General features: G+C 43.4%; 2 protein-coding genes across 2 annotated transcripts in view; one reads left to right on the top strand and one right to left on the bottom strand.

The window, feature by feature from the left end:
• EPDR1 (ependymin related 1) overlaps positions 1–8,067 on the bottom strand; it is a 40,433-nt gene extending 32,366 nt beyond the window's left edge. The window contains exon 1 of the mRNA XM_082633109.1: positions 7,478–8,067. Coding sequence (XP_082489235.1) covers positions 7,478–7,776 — 299 coding nt within the window. The 5' untranslated portion in view covers positions 7,777–8,067. The remainder of the gene's footprint in view (positions 1–7,477) is intronic.
• A 3,510-nt stretch (positions 8,068–11,577) lies between these two features.
• On the top strand, positions 11,578–21,623 carry SFRP4 (secreted frizzled related protein 4). Its single transcript, XM_082633105.1, has 6 exons — positions 11,578–12,419; positions 13,717–13,797; positions 13,895–13,960; positions 15,885–16,083; positions 18,706–18,769; positions 20,718–21,623. The coding sequence occupies exons 1-6, from the start codon at positions 11,975–11,977 to the stop codon at positions 20,901–20,903; spliced, it is 1,041 nt and encodes a 346-aa protein (XP_082489231.1). The 5' UTR covers positions 11,578–11,974; the 3' UTR covers positions 20,904–21,623.
• Positions 21,624–22,370: the final 747 nt, after the last annotated feature.

Here is a 22,370-nt window from a genome sequence, read left to right as displayed (position 1 = left end):
CCCTGGAACATTCCACCATTAATGATCCAAGAGAAGAGGAGAAAGAGCAATGGAGGCTGAGAAGGTAAGGAAATGAGGTGGAAGGAGAGGAACTAGAAAAGCATAGTGTCCTGAAAGCTACATGAAGAAAATACTTCAAGATGGAGGAAATGACCAACAGTAAAATGAGACCAGATAAAAGATCACTTGATTAGTAATGTGGAGTGTACTGCCCTTGACCAGAACTGCTTCAGTAGAGCTGTGATGATCAATGTTTGATTGGAGGGGGTCCAAGAGAGCATGGGAGGACAGCAATTGGAGTTAGCATAAGATTTGCTTTAAATAGAAGGGGAGAATGGGGTTTCAGTTAGTAAGATCAAGAGAAGATTTTTTTTTCTTGAAAGCTGGGTAAAATAAAATAAATTATAAAGGGGAAAAATAGAAGATTTTTACTGGAATTGGGGATATATAAGCCTATCACATTTATTCCAGGAAAAACAAACCACTAATTGGTGGAACATTTTCAGATCTTTGGGCACTTTGCCCCTGACCACCATCTTTGAGGTCAGAATCAGGAAGAAACAATTCAAGGTTAATGGAGAGAAATAAAGATGTTTTCAGAGCAGTATGGTGACCACCTCTGGCTTCTTTTTATAAGTTAGTCTCCTATCCCACCAGTCCCTCTACTCTCCTGGGCTTATCTTCCTTGGAACTTCTTTTTCCTCACTGCCCACTTTTTCCACATCCCAACATCAACCCTCTGAAATCCAGGGTCAGTAGACCCACAGAATTAAGACTCTTAAAGCAAACTTTATGTGCTTCCAATAAAATCTCTTTCTTGAAGAAAAACTCAGTATTGCAAATCAGCATGGTTTATTTTTCGAGGATCAGAATGCCACAAGCAGTCAAACTTCCTGAGCCAATAAAAGAAAATACTGGCTCCAGTTATCAGAGACCAAGAGGAGGGAGTAAGGGCAAAGGAGTAATTTTTCTGAAATTCTGAAAGTCAGGATTTCTTCAAATGAGAGCCCAATCCATGCAAAGCAGGGCTCGGGATCAAATAAATTTGTTGAACATTTCATACTAATTCATCTCCCTGAGGATTTATGATGATGTTGCCCCAAGAAATCCAAAAGAAAAACATATAAAAAAATGTAACCTGACCTTCCCTTCCCCTTATTAAACAATTTAGTCTAAAGCCTTTAGACAGGGCCAAGCAAGGTAGGTGTCTGCATGGCCTGGGCTGGGGTGCAGAGCCCAAGAGGAAGGCATCCATGTAGGGAGGGGGGTACCATAGCAATGCCTGACTGGTTACCTACTGCAGTTGAATAAAGGCATCCAGTTTTCTCACGCCCTAAAAAGGGAGGTACGAAAAATGAACAGGAGTAAACTAGAATGATCCATGTGGTGGTGGATCAGAATTAGAGATATCAGTATAAATATCTCTATGTATTAGAATTGGAAGCTTAGAAATAAATGTAGATATAAATGTTTGTATATATGTGTTAGTGACTCTGTGTGTGTATGTGCATATGTATGTATTCAAACCTACATCATCTTGCTTTGTCCAGTGAAGGGGCCTGGAAGCAGTGCCACCCAAGAGCCATGAGCACAACTAGACCAGGGACCTAGGCTTCCAAATATTATTCTCCAGTAAAAGTAACCAGAGCTTCTTGAGAAATGGCTTATTCCAAGACTCTGGCAGGGAAAGTACAGATGATCTTGGAATATCTTGCCAGAAAGCAAGGAAGTGCTCAAAGAATAAGGGAGACCTGTCAAAAGAACATAGAAGCCAACTTGAAGAGGTTCCCACTGGCCAAATCTGGGACAATTTGAACATCAAATAAACAATGAGAGCAAATGCAATTCAGTGAGAATCCTAGCGTCCATGCTGATATAAACAAATGAATAACTTGAAACTTCAATGAAGAATGGGATATGTACATGGTCCTAAAATCTCTGGCTATAAAATACTTATGAATTACAAAGTATAAAAGCGTCACTTCATACTGAAGAAACCATGCAGACATCAGTAATCAAGTTATCAAAGTAAACATCCAGATGTGACAGTCCTACCATTCCTACCGTAAGTGAATAACTTGAATCTAATTATGAGGAAATATCAGACAAACCCAAATCAAGGAACATTCTACCAAATAACTGGCCTGCATTGAAGTGCAAGAAAGAATGAGGAACTGTTCCAAACAGAAAGAGACTAAAAAGACACAACATTTAAATGCAATGCTTGAATATAAACTGGGTCCTTCTGCTATAAGAACATAAAAAGCACAAGTGGAAAAATTTGAATGAGACCTGAATTTCAGATGGTAGAAATGAATGCATGTTAATTTCCTGATTTGTATGGTTGTGTTGCAGTTATGCAGGTCAATGGCCCTGTTTGTAAGAAATACACACTGAAGTATTGGGGGTCGTGGGGATATCAAGTTGGCAACTCACTCTCAAATGATTCAGGGGAAAAAATGGCTATGGACTACAATTGCAACTTTTCTGTAAGTGTGAGATAGTTTCCAAATAAAATTGTATATTTGGAGGAAAAAAAAACCTAATCCTGATTCTCAAACACATATGATTGTCGAAGTTGCCTGGTGTGATAACACTCCTTGGAATTAATCCTCCACAGCAGATCCTTGGAGGGGCACTTCTGTAAGCAGTCCTATTCAACCCCTTAGTATACAGGGAGGCTCCATGGAGAGGACAGCCTTCTGAGTTTGGAGCCAAAGCATTTAAAGGCAGCCTTGCTCTTCTCTACCCATGAACACAAGCTTAGGTGAAAAAGAACTCTGAATTGTCTACACGCAGGGACAAGTTGAGAAGACATTTAGAATTTATGTCAAGTTCATTGCATCTTGGTAGAAACAGGAATCAGCCTAATATAATAAAAGTACAGGTAGTGCTCTCATGGTATCATTTAATCTTATCTGTACCTAGCTTTTAAGGAAGGATTCCTAAACATTATTTAGTATAAACATTATAGATATCATTAAAATCAAATTAAAAGAGGAAAAACATTGACGTTCTGAGAAGCAAAGGACCTTGTGGAGGTGAAGCCAGAATTAGAAGCCATGTTTGGCATCCCACGACTGTCTAAATGGATGTCCATGCTCTCTCCACTACACTAGGTGGTTTTCTCTAAGAATAGAGAAATTATATTCTGTTCTCCAAGAAACAGAATGGTCTGGAAAAATTGAGACAGAGATGAACTAATCAGAATTTGAATGAGAATCTACTTGTCACTCTATTTAACACATATTTTTTGAATCTTTTACCAAAAAAAAAAAAAAATCCCCAAACATGTAGGATTGGTAGTTGAGCAGTCTTCTAGGATATATTCCTAATTTACCAATGCATGTCCTCTTAATGCTTCTCTGCTCACTCTGCTTCATTAATTCCAATTCCCAATCCACCGTCTTGTAAATGGGAGCAGCAAGTTACTGGTAACCTAAAAAAATTCATTCAGTATCTACATTGCTTCTCCCATAAAGTTCACTATGTTACTGAAATACAAAGTAATCTTGCTTTTCCTTCAGTCTTCCAAATGTAATACTTGTGAGTTTATAGGAAAGACAGTTGGAAGCAGAAAATGAAATAGTATCAATTACTAATATTGCCCATTCTCTGCTAAGGCTTGTCTTATCTGAAGCTTGTAAGGTTATTTAATCTTTTCCATCATCTCAGGGAGAAGAAAGCCTGGAAAATTCTAGTCATTCCACAGTAACTATCAGTGGGACTTTCCATAACTGACTGGATGCAAAATAAAAATCTTAAGAAGTTGATCCAATTCTAAAACTACTTCTCAACTTATAAATAAATATGAAGAGACAACCCATCCATATTTTCTTCAAATAACATCTGGTTTCTTGGCCAGACTGCTAATACCTGAAAAAGTTTCTGAGTTTGTTCCAACAAGTCTACATTTAAAGAGCTTAAAAACGCATTTATGTACTAAACATTCTTTTCTACGTCTGACTTAGGGACAGAGATGGGACTGTGAGACAGAACCTTGCCAAGAAATTGGAAAGATGGGGAATAAAATGGCCTGCTAAAAGCTAAACTGTGAAATCAACACTTGATGGATCAGGGCAAAGAAATGAGAAATCACCCCATGGACAGAGGGAACTATATTCAGTATCCTGTAATAAACCATAATGGGAAAGAATATGAAAAAGAACATGGATATATGTATGTAAAATGGAATCACTTTGCTGTACACAAGAAACTAACACAACATTGTAAATCAACTATACCTGAGTTAAAGAAAGAAAGAAACAAATCACCACATGGGGACAAAAAAGCTTCTAGTCCAGCAAGATTTGGCTGTGACCCCATTAAAGATATAATACACATATCTGAAGACTATATTAATTGATCATGGAGTCATAGAAGAAGGATTGCTAAGACAACCTGAGCAGTACCCTCCAAGGCCCGGTGCAGAGTGGACAGAGTCTGGACCAGCAGCATTGGGGTAGCATAGAATCAGCGACAAGGCACCACTCTGGTAAAAATGATGCACCACTTTATCTTAGCCTGATTACGCTGGGCTGGCCTGTCTTATGCATGATGGAAAGCTCAACATTGAGCACACGGCCTAGCCTAGAGCCGGCAATCATTAGACTCCATGAATTTGCTCCAACTCTTTGCTCACAACTTCCTGATTAGAATTTGGCTCTCCACGTAGGTCTGCCTACAGGGAGAGAATGACCTAGTCAGATTTGAGAATTCTGGCCCCCATGCCAGCTGCAGCACTCACTGAAATATACAGTGTAACATTTGAGCTTGTTTGCTCCTAGTCTGCTCCCAAAGGAAGGGCCCTTGAGTGTGCTACCAGATCAACTGTCTGAGCCCACAGGGCTGGCAGGGAGTCTCTGGCCCATGGTACGTTCACCATGATGGCGATGATGGCGGTGGCCATGGGGATAGCTGGGGCCGCATGCTGAGCACCTTTTGTACTATGTGTCAGACCACTGCACTATGTGCTATTCATACTTGAACTCATTTCATCCCCACAACAAAGCAATACATTAGGCATTAGTAGTATTCCCATCTAGTAACTTACCCAAAGACCCACACTAGGAATCTGAATTCAGAGGCAGATTTATCTGACTCTAAAGCCTAATCCCTTACATTGTGAAAATACTACCTTGGGGCGGGGTTGGGGGGCAGCCATGAGCCCTATCCTTGTCCTGGCCAAACTCCTCTGTGTCAGCGGTGTGCTTTGGGCCATCTCAGTCCACCTTCGACATGACTACTCATCAGTACACCACTACCGTACAAGGCCTCACAACAACGAACACAAAGAGTAGCGCTTGACCCTTTATCAGAATTGCAGAAAGCCAAATCCCATCTCAGCGAACAGCATCCCCATCTATTCATGCCATCAGTACTGTAAGCTTCCGAAGCCAAAAATGACTGTTCCCTCCCCCTCACCACCCTGCAGCATAGCGTCTAATCATTTGCACCTCCTTCAGTAAGCCTCTTCAATATCCTCAATACTTCCCTAATGCGTCCACTTCTCACCATCACCATTGCCACTCCCCGTCTTTCACCTGGCTCTCTCTACAGACATCTCCTAGGTCATGTTTCGGCTTCTTCTCTTGTTTTTCTTTATTCTCAACCACACAACCAGTTTTCTTTATAAAATCCAATCACGGTATTCCACTGCTTAAATATCCTTCCCTGGGTCCCCAACCTCCCGCCATACTCCAGGCTTCAGTCTAATAGTGATTGGCCTGCAGTTCTTGGAATATTCTCCGCCCTGCCTGTGGCAGGATGTCCTGGAATACATCCGCCTCCCCCTGGACCAGTCTGCCCTCCATGCCTCGTTCCCTCTAATGGTCAGCTCGTCCGGGGGTTTGGGGACTCGCTCCTGTCCCACCTCCTCCAGGAAGCCTGGGTTAGGTGTCTGTCTGAGGTGCTCTCGTGCCCAGCTCACCCTTCACCCCACTGTATGGGAATTCTTAATGACGTGACTCCACCCCCAGACCATGACCTCCCTGAAGCCCAGGACTCATTCTGATTATACAAAATGCCTGACACGAAAAAATGCACGTTGAAAGAATGAATGAACAGACAAGAGCCTGTTACATCATAGATGTCAGAATCCACTCAGTTTCCTCAAGTCCCAGCCCTTGATCTTGAGAAAGCTGTCTAATCTCCCTCAACCCCAGATTCTCTGTCCGTAAACTGGAGATCAAAAAACCTGCATTGTCAAGTTGTTGTGAGATTTAAACTAAATCATATGGTATGTGGAACGTCTTCAGCACCATGCCTGGTACATACATAACAAGTACCCAAATGTTGGTTGTTGCTATTATTATTACAAAGACCTTCGACACTTGACAGAAAACATTCCTGTTCTTGAAAGAGAACAGATACTCCCAGTCCACCACGATGACTCGGCTGCCCCAGGCCTCCTCAGCATTCATGGTTTACAGTCATCATGCACTATTTTGCATTCTTGAATATACTCCTTTGAAGGGTTCCGGCACTTCCATACTGTCTTCAAGATGCCTAATACTTGGACAAATGCTTTTAGGTAAAATGATATCAAATTTGCCCCACATCTTACTGCCCACTGGAGCCTTAAACTATGGACGTTCACGTAGCACCTCCTAATGATGCAAATGCCATACGAAGAGGCCAGCATAACCCTGGGAAGAACACACACAGAGAAACAGGAACGGGGGGCAATTGACAGGTGGTGATCCCAAAATAGAAATCAGGTCTTAAAGAGGTCAGAACCAAGCTGAGGTCTCAGAAAGAGAGTGTCCTTTGTCACATGAGATTCAGAAAGGTGAATGATCAGACCAGTGGCTAAAAAACATTGTAGCATAACCCCTCTGTGGAATATTGTGCAGCCATTAAAAATAGGTAGGGCCAACTAATAAAATGGTAAGTAAGAACACATAAGAGATCGTGTTATATAAAAAAGATAGACATAGGATTTTTGATTACAGAATGTAAAACTTGCTTAAAAGAAAATTTAAGGGAGTAGACCGAAATTTTAATGGTTATGACACAGTGATGAGTTTATTTTTTTTAACTGATTCCACACACCTTTTGCAGTATTGTCACATTCCTTTAAAATGTTAAAAAAAAAAAAAATCTGCCTGTCCTCCTCTCAGATGGCTCCTGGAAGAGCTGAGATAGTGCAGAAGACACGCCCTAGGCTGAAGGGGGCACCAGGAGCCAGGAGGCTGACTCAGCAGCCTTTGAGCTTGGGCGAACCTGGGCCTGGAGCGCCCGGCCGGTCATTTCTTCACTGGCCACCGCCCCGCGGGGTCTCACTGAGTGCCCGCTAGCAGGCCGCCCCCAGTGGGCCCAGCCGCCACCCAGCCCCCGACTGTGTTGTCCCCAAGCGATCCTCTCGGCGAAGTTTGTCTTGGAGAGGAGGGAAGTGACGCGAGCGGCTGGAAACCCCGCGACCTCGCCCTCCCCGGGCCTCGCGACCCCACGCCCCGCGCCCCGGCACCCTGCGTACCTCTTGCAGGGGATCAGCGCCTTCCTCTCGTCCAGCACCCGCACGCGTTGGTTGAGCCCGTCGTAGGAGAGCAGGGCGCGGCTGTAGCGCCCGGTGCTCTGCCGGTACAGCACCTGGCGCCCCTCCCACTGCTGCGGCGCCTGGCACGGGCGCTGAGCCCTCGGGGAGCCCCCGGCCCCGGGCCCCGGCGCCGCCGCCCCCAGGCCGCAGGGGCCACTCAGCGCCCAGACCCAGAGGCCGCCTAGCAGCCAGGCGCCCAGGGCCCCGCGTGCCACGCGGAGGAGAGCGCGTCCCGGCATCGCCGCGCCCGCCGCCCCCCGAGGCCCAACCCGAGCCCGAGGGTCGCTGAGCAGCCCGAGAGAAGCGGGGCGCGGAGCTCTCTCGCACTGTGCCCGATTGCGGTCTGGGCCAAGTTGCTGCCGGTCCCGGCGGCGGCCTCTACGGCGCTGGGGATCAGGCCTGGGAGCCGGGCCCTGGGCCCTGGGGAAGCTCCGGTGAATCGTGCGGGAGCTATTTGTGCCCGGGCCGCTGCCCGCTGCAGCTTCTGTTTTCACTTGCTCTCTGCTGCCAACAGGAAATGCAGTGGCAGCGGTGCCACTAGCATCCTGACGGGCATCCGTGTTTTAAGGGGGGCGGCGGGGGGAGCGATGAGAAGGGAAATGTTTCTCTGCTAACTTGAGTATTCAACGTGTAACCAACTCTGGGGGACGAGCTCGAGCTCGAGGTCGGGAAAGCAGGGCCTCAGCACTTGCTGTGCAGCAGGTACCCTGTCCCTTTATCAAAATTGCCACCTGCTAACTCCAAATTAAAAATGGAAAAAAGGGTTCCTTCCTGAAGAAATGACACCAGTCATTTATCATGGCCGTTTGGCAGTCCCCCACTCCCCGTATAGAGCCTGGGGGACTAGAAAATAGGCCCTTGCTCTTGGGCTGAGGACTCAGGGACATGCCTGGAGGCCCCATTTGCGGTGAGACTGCTCCCCTCACTCATCACTTGACAATACCACAAGCCTAGAGGTTTGTGTGTCTGGGAGTTTAGGATCATCAAGAAGAAAGTTAATTGGGTTTATGTTGGTATAATGTTAGGATCTATAGTACAGAATCAAGAAGAAAGAAAACAACTGTTTAAAAACCAAAAACAAAGCCTTGCTTTCCAAGTTTATAGAGTCTTTTCACTAGATCTGCCTTTCAGGGATGAAGAAGCATGAGGCAGGTGAAAGTGGGAGAGAGCGTTCCTGTATGAGACAGATGCAGCGACAAGAGAAAATGAGTGTGATATTTGGGTTCAAGTATGAAGCAGAAGGTAGTCCAGAGCCAGATCACTCAAGGCCTTGAAAACCTTTTTAAGGATTAGTTAGTAATACCGGGGTTGTTGGAGCCATCCATAAATGTAAAGCTAGGGAGAGCATCATCAGGGATATGCCTTAGGAAGCCCCCCCAGGTCAGTGTGGAGAATGGCAGGGCAAGGCAGAGGGCAGGGAGAAGGAGGAAGATACTGCTGCAGTCCAGACGAGAGCTAAGGCCGTGGTCGTAGAAATGCAAAGGGTAGAAGAGTTGGGAACAAGGGGGAAGGATTTAGACCCGGAGGAAGAGGTTTCTGGTTTGGACCACTGGGAGTTCAGCCCGGAGTGAGAGAAGATAAATTCAGTTTAGGGTTGGCTGATTTTGAGATGACTGTGGGATACACAGGTGGAAATTCCCAGGAGACAGTTGGATAAACACTTCCAGAGACCAGCAGGCCTAGAGGTCTGGATTTGGAAGCCACTGACATCTAGGTGGTCCCTGAAGCCAGAGAGGAGAGTAGAACAGTGGTTTTCCACCCAGGGCAACTTTGTCCCCCAGGGGGCAGTTGGCAATATCTAGAGACCTTATTGATTATCACAGTGGGGTAGGGGGTAGGCTGCCCCTGGCGTCTAGTGGGAGGAGACCAGAGATACTACTAAACTTCCCACAACGTGCAGGACAGCCCCCAGCACCACCACCACTCACCCAGTAAAGGATTATCCAGCCCCACTGTCGACAGTGCCGAGGTTGAGGCAACGTGGAGCAGCAGGGAGTGTAAAGAGTGAGAAGAAGGCTGAGGATGGAGCCCTAGAGAATGCCAGACGTTGAAAGGATGGGCAGAGAAACAGGCCCTGGAGGAGACTGAAAAGGAGCTACCAGAGAGAAGCCACTGACCAGGGGAACTTCCCTAGTTACATGAGCTATTGGCAAATCAATGTCAAGTATGAGGTAATGGATCGAGTGCTAAAGCCGGGCAAGAAGATGGAGGCTGGTTGACAGACACTCCGGATGAATCCCTCAACACTGCCACCCTCTCCTAGAAACACTAAGGCCAGACTACCAACAGGCCTAGTGGGATAAGCAAAGAGCTTTATGGAGAAGGGTTCTTAACTTCTCCTCTCCCTTTCTTAAAGGACATGCCATCTGCGAACATCAGGGAAGCACCTGAAATGTCGCGATTTGGTACCTGCATAGCTAAACTAATGCAGCAGGTTCAAACTGGCTGCAGAAGTTTGAGTCCTCCCCAGGTTTGCCCTCCTCAACTAACTCCAGGAAAAGGACAGAGAGTCCAGCTCTTTCTCAAAACTGTATCTTCTTCCCTGGTAGGAACTTGGGCTGAAAATCTTTCTAAGCCAGGCATTTATACCTACTGGAGTTTACTGCTGAAAATGGCTTGAGCTCTCATCTGGGCTATCCCCCTCGCTTGATATTTCACTAGCCTGCGTTGGCGTTTCTGAAGCTTGAGATCTGTTCTACAGAAAACTGGAATACCTCTCTAGATTGGCCTGCCTGTATTTGGTCACCCCGGCCTTCCCACAAAATAGAATTGGACTCCTCGGGTGAATACTGAAATGTATTTTTCTCATTTACCCTTTCAACCTACCGTGTTTGATTCATGTTCCTGGGGGAAAAAAATAAGATCATGCATTTAAAGCACTTAGCACTACCCCGAGCCCATTGTACATGCTCAGTAAATGTCAGTTGTGCTTTTCCTTTCTTGGGCTATTTTCATCCTCAGTCCTGATCAGGGTCAAAACTAAACTAACTTTGTGGATCTAAGCTTTAGAGACAAAAAAAATCTGTCTGCCTCAAGTTCAGATTTCCAATTAAACCATGTTTTTAAAGATTAACATTCAGATAACATGTTTTCATATTCTAATGCCCTAAGAAAATATCATATACCAGAAATCTTACTGCCTGAAGATTGATGTACACTTGGAACAATAAAGCCTCCCTTTTCTGTGGATAGCTGAGCCAGCAGTGGATTCTACTACCTCTTTCTAATAAAAATAAAAGAGAAAACAAAACATACATCATTGTTCTCCATGGTACACAGCTCCTTACTTCATTTAAATAACAGTTTCCAAGCAAATCAAAAATCAAGATGTTAGACTGCTGCGTTGGAAATCACTTGGCATGAAGGAGGAAAAAAAGTCTTTCAAATTGTGGTATCCAAAGTCTTCTTTGTTTTCTGCTTTCATTCACGTTGGAGAGAAGAATAGGGAGTCAGGAGAAGGAAAAGGGGATGTTGGTGGATGGAAGACGTTCTCAAACTGGAAGATGCTATTACACCTTCAGGCAGTTCTGTTCCTGGAGCAGGTACAGATCAGAGGCCATTCTGGAAAAACTTGAGCCCAAAGTAACGTCTACTAGCCACAATAATAACAACAAAAACAAATTCCATACAACTCGCGGCTGGGAGGGGGGCGTCCTTCCCTTTGCAACTGCACTCTCCCCGTCCCACACAGTAGTCTCACCGCTCAGCGCTTCTCATGCCCCCTACTGGAGAAGGCAAGCATGTTTCAGAGTTAAAGAGCAGCAGAAGTTCCCATTTCCCTCCACCTCTACAGTTGGGGAACCCATAAGGCAGAGGGCGCAAAGTTCAGCTTTGACTCGAAAGGCGGTCCCTCCCTCTCTTGAAATCCTCTCTTGCACCTTCTTGGATCCGGTGTCCAAAACGACTGCCAGAGGCTCTTTTTCTTGGTCTGGAGAAAAAGGACTGGCCAGACTAAAAAGGACGGACTTTGGGGGAATGCAGGATTCCAGCCCTGGGCTGCGGCCCGGAGGAGATGATGTCACCACCTCTGCAAGAGAGGGCCGAGGGTGGGGCGGCCGAGGGGGAGCCCGCGCCGCGCCTGCAGCTGCCAAGGGAGCGTTCCCGAGCCCACGTCAGGGGAGATGTCGGGATAAATAGGTCCCGCAATGGCCGGGGCTGGCTGCGCTCGGAGCTGCCGGGCCGGGGACTGGAGCTACCAGGGCGGGTTCACGCCCCGGAGGCTGAGGGCTGGTGCTGCTCGTGCTGCGCGCGCCGGACGGCGTATACTCCCAGCCGGCCCCCGCGGCCCAGCGTTGCTGCCCACGGGAGTTTGGGACGAGCACATCCCCTGTGCCCTAAAGGACTTCCTCCTTCGGGAAGGGAGAGAGAAAGCCTAGGGGGACGGGGAGAGAAGGGCCCATTCTGCCTGTCGGGGTGGCGGCGCGGGAGAGCAGTGCCATGCTTCTCTCCATCCTGACCGCGCTCTGCCTGTGGCTGCGCCTGGCGCTGGGCGTGCGCGGCGCGCCGTGCGAGGCGGTGCGCATCCCCATGTGCCGGCACATGCCCTGGAACATCACGCGGATGCCCAACCACCTGCACCACAGCACGCAGGAGAACGCCATCCTGGCCATCGAGCAGTACGAGGAGCTGGTGGACGTGAACTGCAGCGCCGTGCTGCGCTTCTTCCTCTGCGCCATGTACGCGCCCATCTGCACGCTGGAGTTCCTGCACGACCCCATCAAGCCGTGCAAGTCGGTGTGCCAGCGCGCGCGTGACGACTGCGAGCCCCTCATGAAGATGTACAACCACAGCTGGCCCGAGAGCCTGGCCTGCGACGAGCTGCCTGTCTACGACCGGGGCGTGTGCATCTCGCCCGAGGCCATCGTCACCGACCTCCCGGAGGGTGAGGCCCGGGGAAGGACCGAGGGGGGTGACGAGGCACCCTGGGCTGTCGCTGCCACGTGAGAACCCGACAGCCACACCTACAGCTGCCAGCGGGTGGTCAAGCATCCCCCCATTCCACTTAGGAGAGCTGGAGGAGGTGGGAAGGGCTGTGACTTGACTTCGGGAAAAGTCTGCTTTCTCTACTGGAGTTTTGGGAGCTAAGGAGCACCATGTCCCATAAGGAGGGGCGGGCGATTTTGCTTAGATAGGGGACCATTGGGGACATTTTCCTTTAGAGTAATAAAATAAGATAGTAGCAGTAGTAAACAAGTGTATAGGGTTTAAAGTGGATGTGAGCCAGCTTTAAGTACTTCACATGTATCATTTAATTATTAAAATATTCCCACCAGGATTCTTCATTTAATGTTAGCTCTTGAAAACTCTTCTGAAAAAACAGTACTAGTTCTCACTCCCCACCGGGAGTGCAGTTTGTAAATTTAGTTGCCCTGGAAAACTGTGACGTCTGTTTCATGGTCTTTGACCCAGAGCCAACCTCTGTGGCATTAATCAACTCGAGCTCAACCACCACTTCCTTCTTTTCTCTTTGGTCTTTTTTCCTGCTTTTCTAGGAAGAAGGAGCAGGTTTAAATCCACTTCTTGAAATAAAATCTAAGTATATTTTTGCCTCCTTTTATGCCTAACCCAGGTTGCTGCACATTTAAAGAAACTATGGTGTTGCTTTAGTGTAGTTTCTGAAGTTATACCTCAGAGCATTGCCCAAAACGTGGAGGAGAAGAAGTAAAGTGAAGAGGAAAAATCGAAACTCCTCTCTAATTCAGAGTTTTAGAAAAAACATATTCATTGCTTAAATTATAGAAATGATACAGGGCTATGCTTGTTTGGGGTACCTATGGACTGTTTCTGCAAAATGTGAGGTGGGGATTTGGAAATATTTGGGTTATTCTGATTAGTGTAAACTGTCAACTTGAAAAATCAACATTTTAAAATAGGTTTGGGACAGAATGCTGTAATTTATCTAGGTTGACTGTATGTATCAGCCCGTTTAAATGGACGTGCCTTCACATCAGTTCTGGATAAGCAGTCCCAGCCAAAAGTCTTCTTTCCTAAGCCCAGAGAGTCTATATGAAAGAAGTAGTTGACAATCACATACAATTTTTACCATTCAGGATTTGTGTGTGTGTGTGTGTGTGTGTGTGTGCACTGCTGTGTTAGTGTCTCCAGATGATTCCTTATTCCAGCTGGGTGAACAGACGAAATCACTGACCACACCCATATGGCCCCTGTGTGTGTTTCAGATGTTAAGTGGATAGACATCACTCCAGACATGATGGTACAGGAAAGGCCTCTTGACATTGACTGTAAACGCCTAAGCCCTGGTGAGTTCTTTATCCTCAAGGCTCCCTCTCTTTCTTCTCCCCAGAGTGATTTCTGAATCTTTTTTTCAATATTTGGTCTCTCTTTTGTCTTCTTTAGACCGGTGCAAGTGCAAAAAGGTGAAGCCGACCCTGGCGACATATCTGAGCAAAAACTACAGTTATGGTAAATCATCTGCTGAAACCATTGGGTTGGGACTTGGCACATGACAAAGCCAGGTCTGCTAGTCAGAAGTGAAGAAGAGGGATTTTTCTAGTTAATCATGTGGGTTCTAGGTGGCACAATAACAACTGTAAAAACGTCTTGCTTTTCTGGGTAAAGCACCCAGGTGAGAACAGTGGTGTGGATCAGTGTGACTCCTCATCTTACATGTCCTGGTGAGAAGTGCTGTCAGCCAGGATAGCACCTCACTTTTCTCAAGATTTCACTGCTGCAGGAAGGATGGGTGAGGATCCATGGATTTGACTTGAGGCCCAGAGACCCAGGAATTAAGATCTGCACATGTATCTTTTTACCTATAAATAGCTACAAATATTAAACACCTTAAAGAAATTGTGGGAATATGTTAATCACAAGACCCTGTGGCTGTTAAGTATTGGCATAGCTTAAATGCCCTCTTCTCTTATTTGAAAGACCCAGACAGCAGTTTCTTCAGAGAATAAGTCAATCATGCTACTTTGAATGTTTCCAGCAAATTTAATTCTGCTATCATCATTTGAAAGTAAATTTAATTAAAAATGTGTTCCTTTAAAATATCTTTTTGGGCTATTTTCTGGGTTTTTTTTTTTTTTGCATTTCTTAAATTATTTCTACTGAAATAACAGAAACTGTTTGGGGAAAACTGTTCATTTTATTTGCTAACTTAGCTTTCCATATTTCAAACTGAAATTTTATATCATAAGAACCTTTATATTATACAACCCACATAAAAGCAGGAAGATCATGGCACTATAAAAGTCTGAAAAAATAACCTCTTATTTAGGTTGTCGGATTTTAGAATCACACATGGCCGAAGTGCATAATTCAACCAAAAAAAAAAGTACACTATCTTTTCTAGTAGCTTTTTGTTGTTGTTATTTTAAGCCTGTTCTATGTAGATATCATCTTAATCTGATCCACAAAGTCCCTCATCTGACACTATCCAGCCTTAGTTACTTAGCTGTCCAGTCTGAGTTTCACTGTCATGCTGTTCTCTGGGGCGTCATTGCCTCAGAACCACTTTGATAATGAAACCATTTTCTATTTACATTCTTTAGCTCCTTCATAAACCAGTTTCCTAGGATGGAGCCCAAGACAGAGCCACCCTTGGCTGATTACAACTCCACTGCAGGCAGTAATAGCAAGGGACCAAAAGAGTCAGGATTGAAAGCAGGATCAGAGACAGTGATATTACCAGCCATCTCTAATAACAGTGCTACCTCTACCCACCAAGGACCCTGCTTGGGCGGTCTGGGAAATGAAAGGATTGAGAACAGTAGTCTTCAGAGACTCCTTCTGGTGCAAAACTGTTATGACTGTAATAACGTCCTCTGGAGCAGAGTGAGTTCAAGCAGCAGATGGGTGATTGAACCATACAAACTTTCAGGTGCCTTCTGAATCTGAGAATATATGATTCTCACTTCAAATCATTACAAGACAGAGTAGAAGCAAGTATTGTTTCTATAAAATTCTATCGACATTCTATGTAACTAAATTTCATGATATGTTTCTGGCCCCCAAAAAACCCCTAATCATAGAATTGTAGAATTTTAGGGCTGAGAAGGATCCATGGGATTCTCTCTTCAAACCCTATCTGTGGTCCATTGTGGAGCAGTCACTGACCCAAAGACAGATCCCAGACTAAGCCTGCTTGTGAATTTACTTTTCCATCTTGCAGCATGATTCAGAACTTTTAAGCCATTGTTGACAATACGCAAGGCCTTACATTTAGCACATGATTGTGTGGGCTTTTTTGCCTGCATTCGGGCAGCTTGGACATGACCATAATTACAGGAGTGATTCTTTAAGAGAGACTCAGGAGTTGGCAGGAGTAAACCATCCATATTTTTCTCCAAAGCTTCAATAACACATATCGATTTTTCAATTGCAGTCATCCATGCCAAAATAAAAGCTGTGCAGAGGAGTGGCTGTAATGAAGTAACTACAGTGGTGGATGTGAAAGAGATCTTCAAGTCCTCATCACCCATCCCTCGAACTCAAGTCCCACTCATTACGAATTCTTCCTGCCAGTGTCCTCACATCCTGCCCCACCAAGACGTTCTCATCATGTGTTATGAGTGGCGCTCACGGTAGGCACAGAGGGGCAGAAAACAATTACACACTGCCTAGGAAAAACATAAAATTCCACTTAATCGTGGTTTAAAAAGAAAAAAAAAACGGCGCTAGCTTTTCGAAAAATCAGTTTTAATAGATGCCTTGGTTAGGATATCGTATCCCCTAAATATCGATTAATTCTTCATAGAGTTAAGGAAAAATGGAAATATGAGTATTTGAGTGGACTCTTTAAAAATCAGTTTCAGAATTCATTACCTGATTTCAAAAACTGATAGACAAATATATTACTTGGAGTAAAACCAGTTCTTTTCAAGTCAATCTTAGTCTGGCAAATACTGAATTTTTTTAAGGTCTCTTTAATAACTTACAAATCAAAGAAAAATGGCCATTTGAGACTACACTTCCACACATTTTCTTTACACTGAATTTACAACATTTGTTGGTTGGAGTGTTACACACACACACACGTATACACACGTGCACACTCACACACATCTAGTATACGTGTATCTCTAGCTGAAGGTGTGTCTCCCCACACATCTTTCCTTAGCATCTTTTTATTTATCCTTATAATATAACAAGTCCTTAAAATATAAAAATCAAACACTTCAGTGCAGGTTCCAGACTGAGTCCCATAACTTGCTGCAATCTATTTCTCCAGCAGAACTACTCATTTTTATATAAAAAGTCTTCCCTTTGATTCTCTGCCATTAATAACACTCACCTGTTTCTTCTGGATACAGCTCAAGATTCTATTTCTCAAAAAAACAAAACAAAAAAACACCTTTTGAAACTGACTTCACTTGAATACTTTCTTGTTTTGGAGTCTATCAGTACCTAGTACCCTCCTCAAAATTCCTTGCGTTCTTGGTTTTAAAGCTGCTTTGCTGCCTATATCTTGTCTTTCTAAAGACATTGAGTGAATGAATGTTGAATGAATATTTCTGGGCTGGTCTCCTGTATGGCTTTTGCATCTGCTCCAGTAGTAGAAGCAGTTCTGGGGATGTGCCAGGTCGCTGCACAGGTGAATGGATTATACATGAGTTAAATAGCAGCCTTCATGTCATTTTCCCATTAATTTATAGACAGTGTAATTCTGATCAAAATCCTAGTAAAAATTTTATGGATGATTGAGATTTATGTCTTCACAAATAATGCTTATGATCATTTGGAAGAATAAACTGGTAAGGGCATGTAAAGGAGGTTCTGAAAATAAGAGGGATGAGAGGAAATGTGCCTTATAAGACATGCAAGACTAAAGCTACTTCAAACCATGCAGAGCAACAGTAGATGTGTAGATAAATAAAGTAGAGGAAAAAGTCTTGCAACAGATTATAATTCATACAAGAACTTGTATCATGAAGGAAATATGGCAAATCAATAGAAATGAAACTATTATTTACTAAATGTTGCAAATAGCTTTACTTGGAAAAATAGTATGCATTTTCACTTTGTACTCTAAAATAAATTTCAAATGGGTTAAAGAGGTAACCATTTTAGAAACCTAATCAAAAAGGATAAAGTTCGGTAAAGAAATGTGTGCTATCTGAAAAGCAAAGTGGTTTGTAAACATAAAAGTAATGTAAGAAATTACGAGGGAAAATGTCAATGCACATATTTGATGACACTACTGTGTACATAAAAATCAAAAATAAAGGGGCTTCCCTGGTGGCGCAGTGGTTGAGAGTCCGCCTGCCGATGCAGCGGACACGGGTTCGTGCCCCGGTCTGGGAAGATCCCACATGCTGCGGAGCGGCTGGGCCCGTGAGCCATGGCCGCTGAGCCTGCGCGTATGGAGCCTGTGCTCTGCAACGGGAGAGACCACAACAGTGAGAGGCCCGCGTACTTCAAAAAATAAAAAAAAATAAAAATCTAAAATAAAAAGAGAAAGACAAAAACTACTTGCAACAGGTATGACAAAAGAATAGTAATCTTACTCTATAAAAAGTTCATATAAATTAATATTTAAAACATTAAGACTACAATACAGAAATACACGTGCATCTGTAAATCTATACAAAGTTGCAGAAGTACAAATAGTAAATAAACATTAAAATATTTATCTCCTAATTCTGCAACCCAAATAAAAACAAGATTCCATTTTTACCTAGTCTTAGTGTTGGTGAATTAAATGAAAGTTCAGCCATTTTGAAAATAATTTAGCACTATGCATTGAAAACCTTAAGAAAAAAATACATACTCTGACCCAGATTTCTACTTTCGTAAATCTGTCTTAAGGATATAACTAGCCAGTTCACACTAGCGATATTCAATGCAATGCTAATAATAATAGCTAAGCAAAAGAGGAGGTTCAACAGTAGAGAAATGGTTAAATATATTATGGTTATCCATAGTTATAATTTATATGGTTATGAAAGTTATATTTTTTGAATTATTCAATTATATCAGAAAATGCATACAATGCTAAAAGGAAATATACAGTGTGATCTAAATATACAGCATGATCTAAAAATATATATAGGTACAAGGAAGAATGAAATGAAATATCAATAAAATATAAATGGGGAATTGTGGGGTTAACAGTGAAGAATTTTGTTTTTTACAATTTTTTGTATTTTTGAACTTCTTACTTTCATAATAAGTATTGCTTATTAAGATAAATTACTTTTTTTCAGGATGATGCTTCTTGAAAATTGTTTAGTTGAAAAATGGAGAGATCAACTTAGTAAAAGATCCATAGTAAGTATAATTAGCAATACTAGGAATATGGATTTGAATGCATGTAAAGAAATTCTATAGAATTTGGGAATTCTTCACATTCTTTCATCTCCAGGCTATCATAGGAGCCAACAATAGCAGCAGTATTTGTCTTTTGAATAGGTAGTTAAGAGAATAATTTTTCTCACTTGGAGTTTCTATCATAAATTTCTCTTTAGCTTCAAAGGTGATTTGGTTGCATTCAATATTGATCTACTGGTTATTTCCAGATTAAATTCGTTTTTTGGTTGTTTTAGCAAACAGTCAAGTACTCGGACAGAATTAATATCCAGTGGGAGTAATACAGACATATACATGTAGGGGTGTGAATACCTAGTTTAAAAAATCACCCTATCTCTCTATAAAGCAGAATCATTCCCTGTATTTAAAATAATTTTAAGACTTTTGTCAAAATAAATCATATGCACAAAGTAATACTTTTGTGGCCAGACCCATAATTTTAGTAGTAACATCATAGAAATATTGGCAACTCAGAGGAGTTAGAATAATTGTTTGCCCAGACATGTGAAATCATTCCAGAACTAAATAAATCAGGTCATTGGTATGGAAGTTTTAAAGCATCCCTTCTCCTGAAAATATGTTTAGATATATGCAGGAGAATTTGTGTTTCCACGTTCACAAAAGATACTGCTACTGCCTGTGCTCTCTTACTTTGCAGGAATAAAAATTCCTGGGCAAGGGGAGAGTGTATATTAATACTGATTTTTGGAGAAGGTAGTTTCAACACAGCCTTTCCTACTGAGTGCATTTCTGAGTAACAGACCAAAACACTGCTCTTGTATCTGAGCTAAACATTCATGAGCTGCTCAGGAGCATGCTTGGTCTTACTGGACAGAAAATTCTAGCAAGATTGGTTATCTGGTTCCCAAAACTGCAGATTAGATGACTCAATCTAGAAGGCAAGGCTACCATAAAAACCTGACATTGTTGAGAGGAAAGAAAGCTTTCAAGAATCATAGCTGTTTGGGTCATTCATGTTGACAGCAAATACTCCAACTTAAGAATATGAAAATATAATCATGTAATAACAACATACAGTAATGAGTTTATTATTTTAGAACAGACTAGAGTTGTGCCCTAGGAGGGTGGGGACAGTGTTTTTCATTTCACTGCATTACCACTACCTGGCCTATGGTCATGTTCAAATATTTTGCTGATTGAAATATACTCTAACAAAGTAGGGACTTATGTGTTATAATGAAAAGTAATGTCTATTCAAGTGGACTCACTTTTTCATTTTTTTCTTACACATTTTCATATTTAAAGAGTAAATCCTTTTCTATCAAGGAGACTTGAATATCTAGAATGACTCATTTCTCATGGGCTCTGGGCAGCTAACACTTGAGTGGATTACTGGATGTGGGTGGAGCTTCTACCTTCCTTTGGAGGAAAGAGAGTTAGGTGAACCCATAAGTGTGATAAGAAACCCTGACTTTCTAGTGAAGCTGGAAAAATTTCTGCTTTTAGCCTTGGTAAAACGTTTTTAGAAGGCTTTGCTGTATAGGAAAGTTGCATTAGAGGGCCTATGGGAAAAATTGCATGAGCTAGGGCCTTGGGCTCTGGAGTCAGACTGGTGAATTTGAATTCCAGCTCTGACATTTGTCGGCTGTGTGACTTTCTGCAAATAACATCACTGTGCTTGTTTCCGGGTCACGACAATGGTGTCCACCTAGAAGGGCTGTTGTTTCAAGGAAATGATTGCTTGTCAAGATGTCACCATATACTCAGCACTTTCCAGAGCATCTGGTCCAGGGATACATGCTCACCATCATAGGGTAGGGTAGCTATTATAATCTTGGATGTCTTGATGAATATATTACAGTGAAAGTCTGCATTCTTTTGGATATCAGTTTAAGAGCATAAAGGGGTGAGATGTACTTGACAGTCATGTGTACACGTTGCCTCCCAGCAGTGGGAAGAGAGACTGCAGGAACAGCAGAGGACAATCCAGGACAAGAAGCGCACAGCGGGGCGTACCAGTCGCAGTAACGCCCCGAAACCCAAGGGGAAGCCGCCTGCCCCCAAACCAGCCAGCCCCGAGAAGAACATTAAAGCTAGGAGTGCTCCAAAGAGAACAATCCCAAAACGAGTGTGAGCTAACTGCTTTCCAAAATGGGGACTTCCTCTCAGGGTGAGGCCAGGCAGTACCCAGGCAGCCTGTAGAAGGCCATACACCCCTTGCCTTAACAACTGCAGTCCTTTGCATAGACACATCTTGCAGCATTTTTCTTAATGATACGCTTCAATGTTTCTTTTTAAGTCACTACAAGCCATAGTGGTAGGTATGCCTTTTGGTATGGAAGGTATATGAAAGCTGGTCGAAAGAACTTATTGAGTTGAGAATAAACCGTGTGCATACTCTGTGGGAGCTCCACCTGGGGAAAGATGGTTTTGTTCTTACAATTTGACCTAATATGTGCATTGTAAAATAAATGCCATAGTACAAACAAAACATCCAATTTTTTTTTTACGATATGTTTTATTTCAGTTGGTTGTTAGGATGTTAGCGATTTTTTAAAATGTGATTGAAAATGTAATGTTTCTAAGGAGGAAATCAGGAGGAATGAATGTCTAAAAGATCTTATGTGTTTACTGTTTGCAGAAGAATTTTTGTGATGAAAGGGGATTTTTGAACAATCTAGAAAAGTAGGATATGGAACATTGTAATGAGTTTTGTTTTTTGTTTTTTGTTTTTACAAAGAAGCCTTTCTGCTCTGTTTTTAGCTAGAAGCTCTAAAAATGAAAACAATAGTATTGTTAAATAAATAAAAGGGAAAGGCAGACAGACAAAGTCTGGATCCTTGTTTTCTAGTTACCATGCCATGGTGGAGATGCTCTGATTTTATATGCACAATATTCATCAGTTCCCTTTAAGTAGCACCAGAAACAGTTTGTTTCTCCTCTTATGATTTAGGTACCAATTAGTCAACCCCAAGCATCTTACATGGGTGTGGTGTTCATCTCACTTCCCAGGACATCCCAGGTATCTTGATGCCCAGTCTCTCTGCTGATTGCTGGTGCTCCCAAGGGTGCCTTGGGTCTGAGGTGGCAGCGTCAGGATCCAAAGCCCCTGGTCCTCAGGCTGCTATGGCACCCTTGCCACACACCAGCTCTGCACTTGGAAAAAGCAACTGTAATCACTTGTTCATCCAGCATTCAAGAATGTAGAGGAACAATCCGAAAGCTTAAGAGTAAAATCTCCTTTAGATGTACCATTGTCCCTGCTTCTCAGAGAAGGGGTAAGTTACAGGTTGCATTCACACACGATTTTTAAATTTCATCTCTGTAGCCATTAGGACACAGAAGTGAGGTGTGTGGGTAAGCCAGGGGAAAATGGAGAAATAGGGTTAATGAGGATGCTGGCAAGGGCACCCATCTCCTCCTGAAAGTGTAACTTCACCTGCATCACTACCCCAGGGCAGCAGAATTGAAGGAATCCAATAGATCCACCCACACAGGGGTATCAGTAAAATACTCCGTGTGTGTTTCTGTATAAAAGCCAAACCGCTTTGGCCCTTAAGGAAAGCCAGACAGGTGTTTGGCGTAGCATCTAAACTAAAGA

Source organism: Mesoplodon mirus (genome assembly GCF_964341445.2).
Source record: "Mesoplodon mirus genome assembly, chromosome: 9".
Lineage (NCBI taxonomy): Eukaryota > Metazoa > Chordata > Mammalia > Artiodactyla > Ziphiidae > Mesoplodon > Mesoplodon mirus.
The sequence above is the reverse complement of the archived record's forward strand: the minus strand, read 5'-3'. Positions and strand labels throughout refer to the sequence as shown.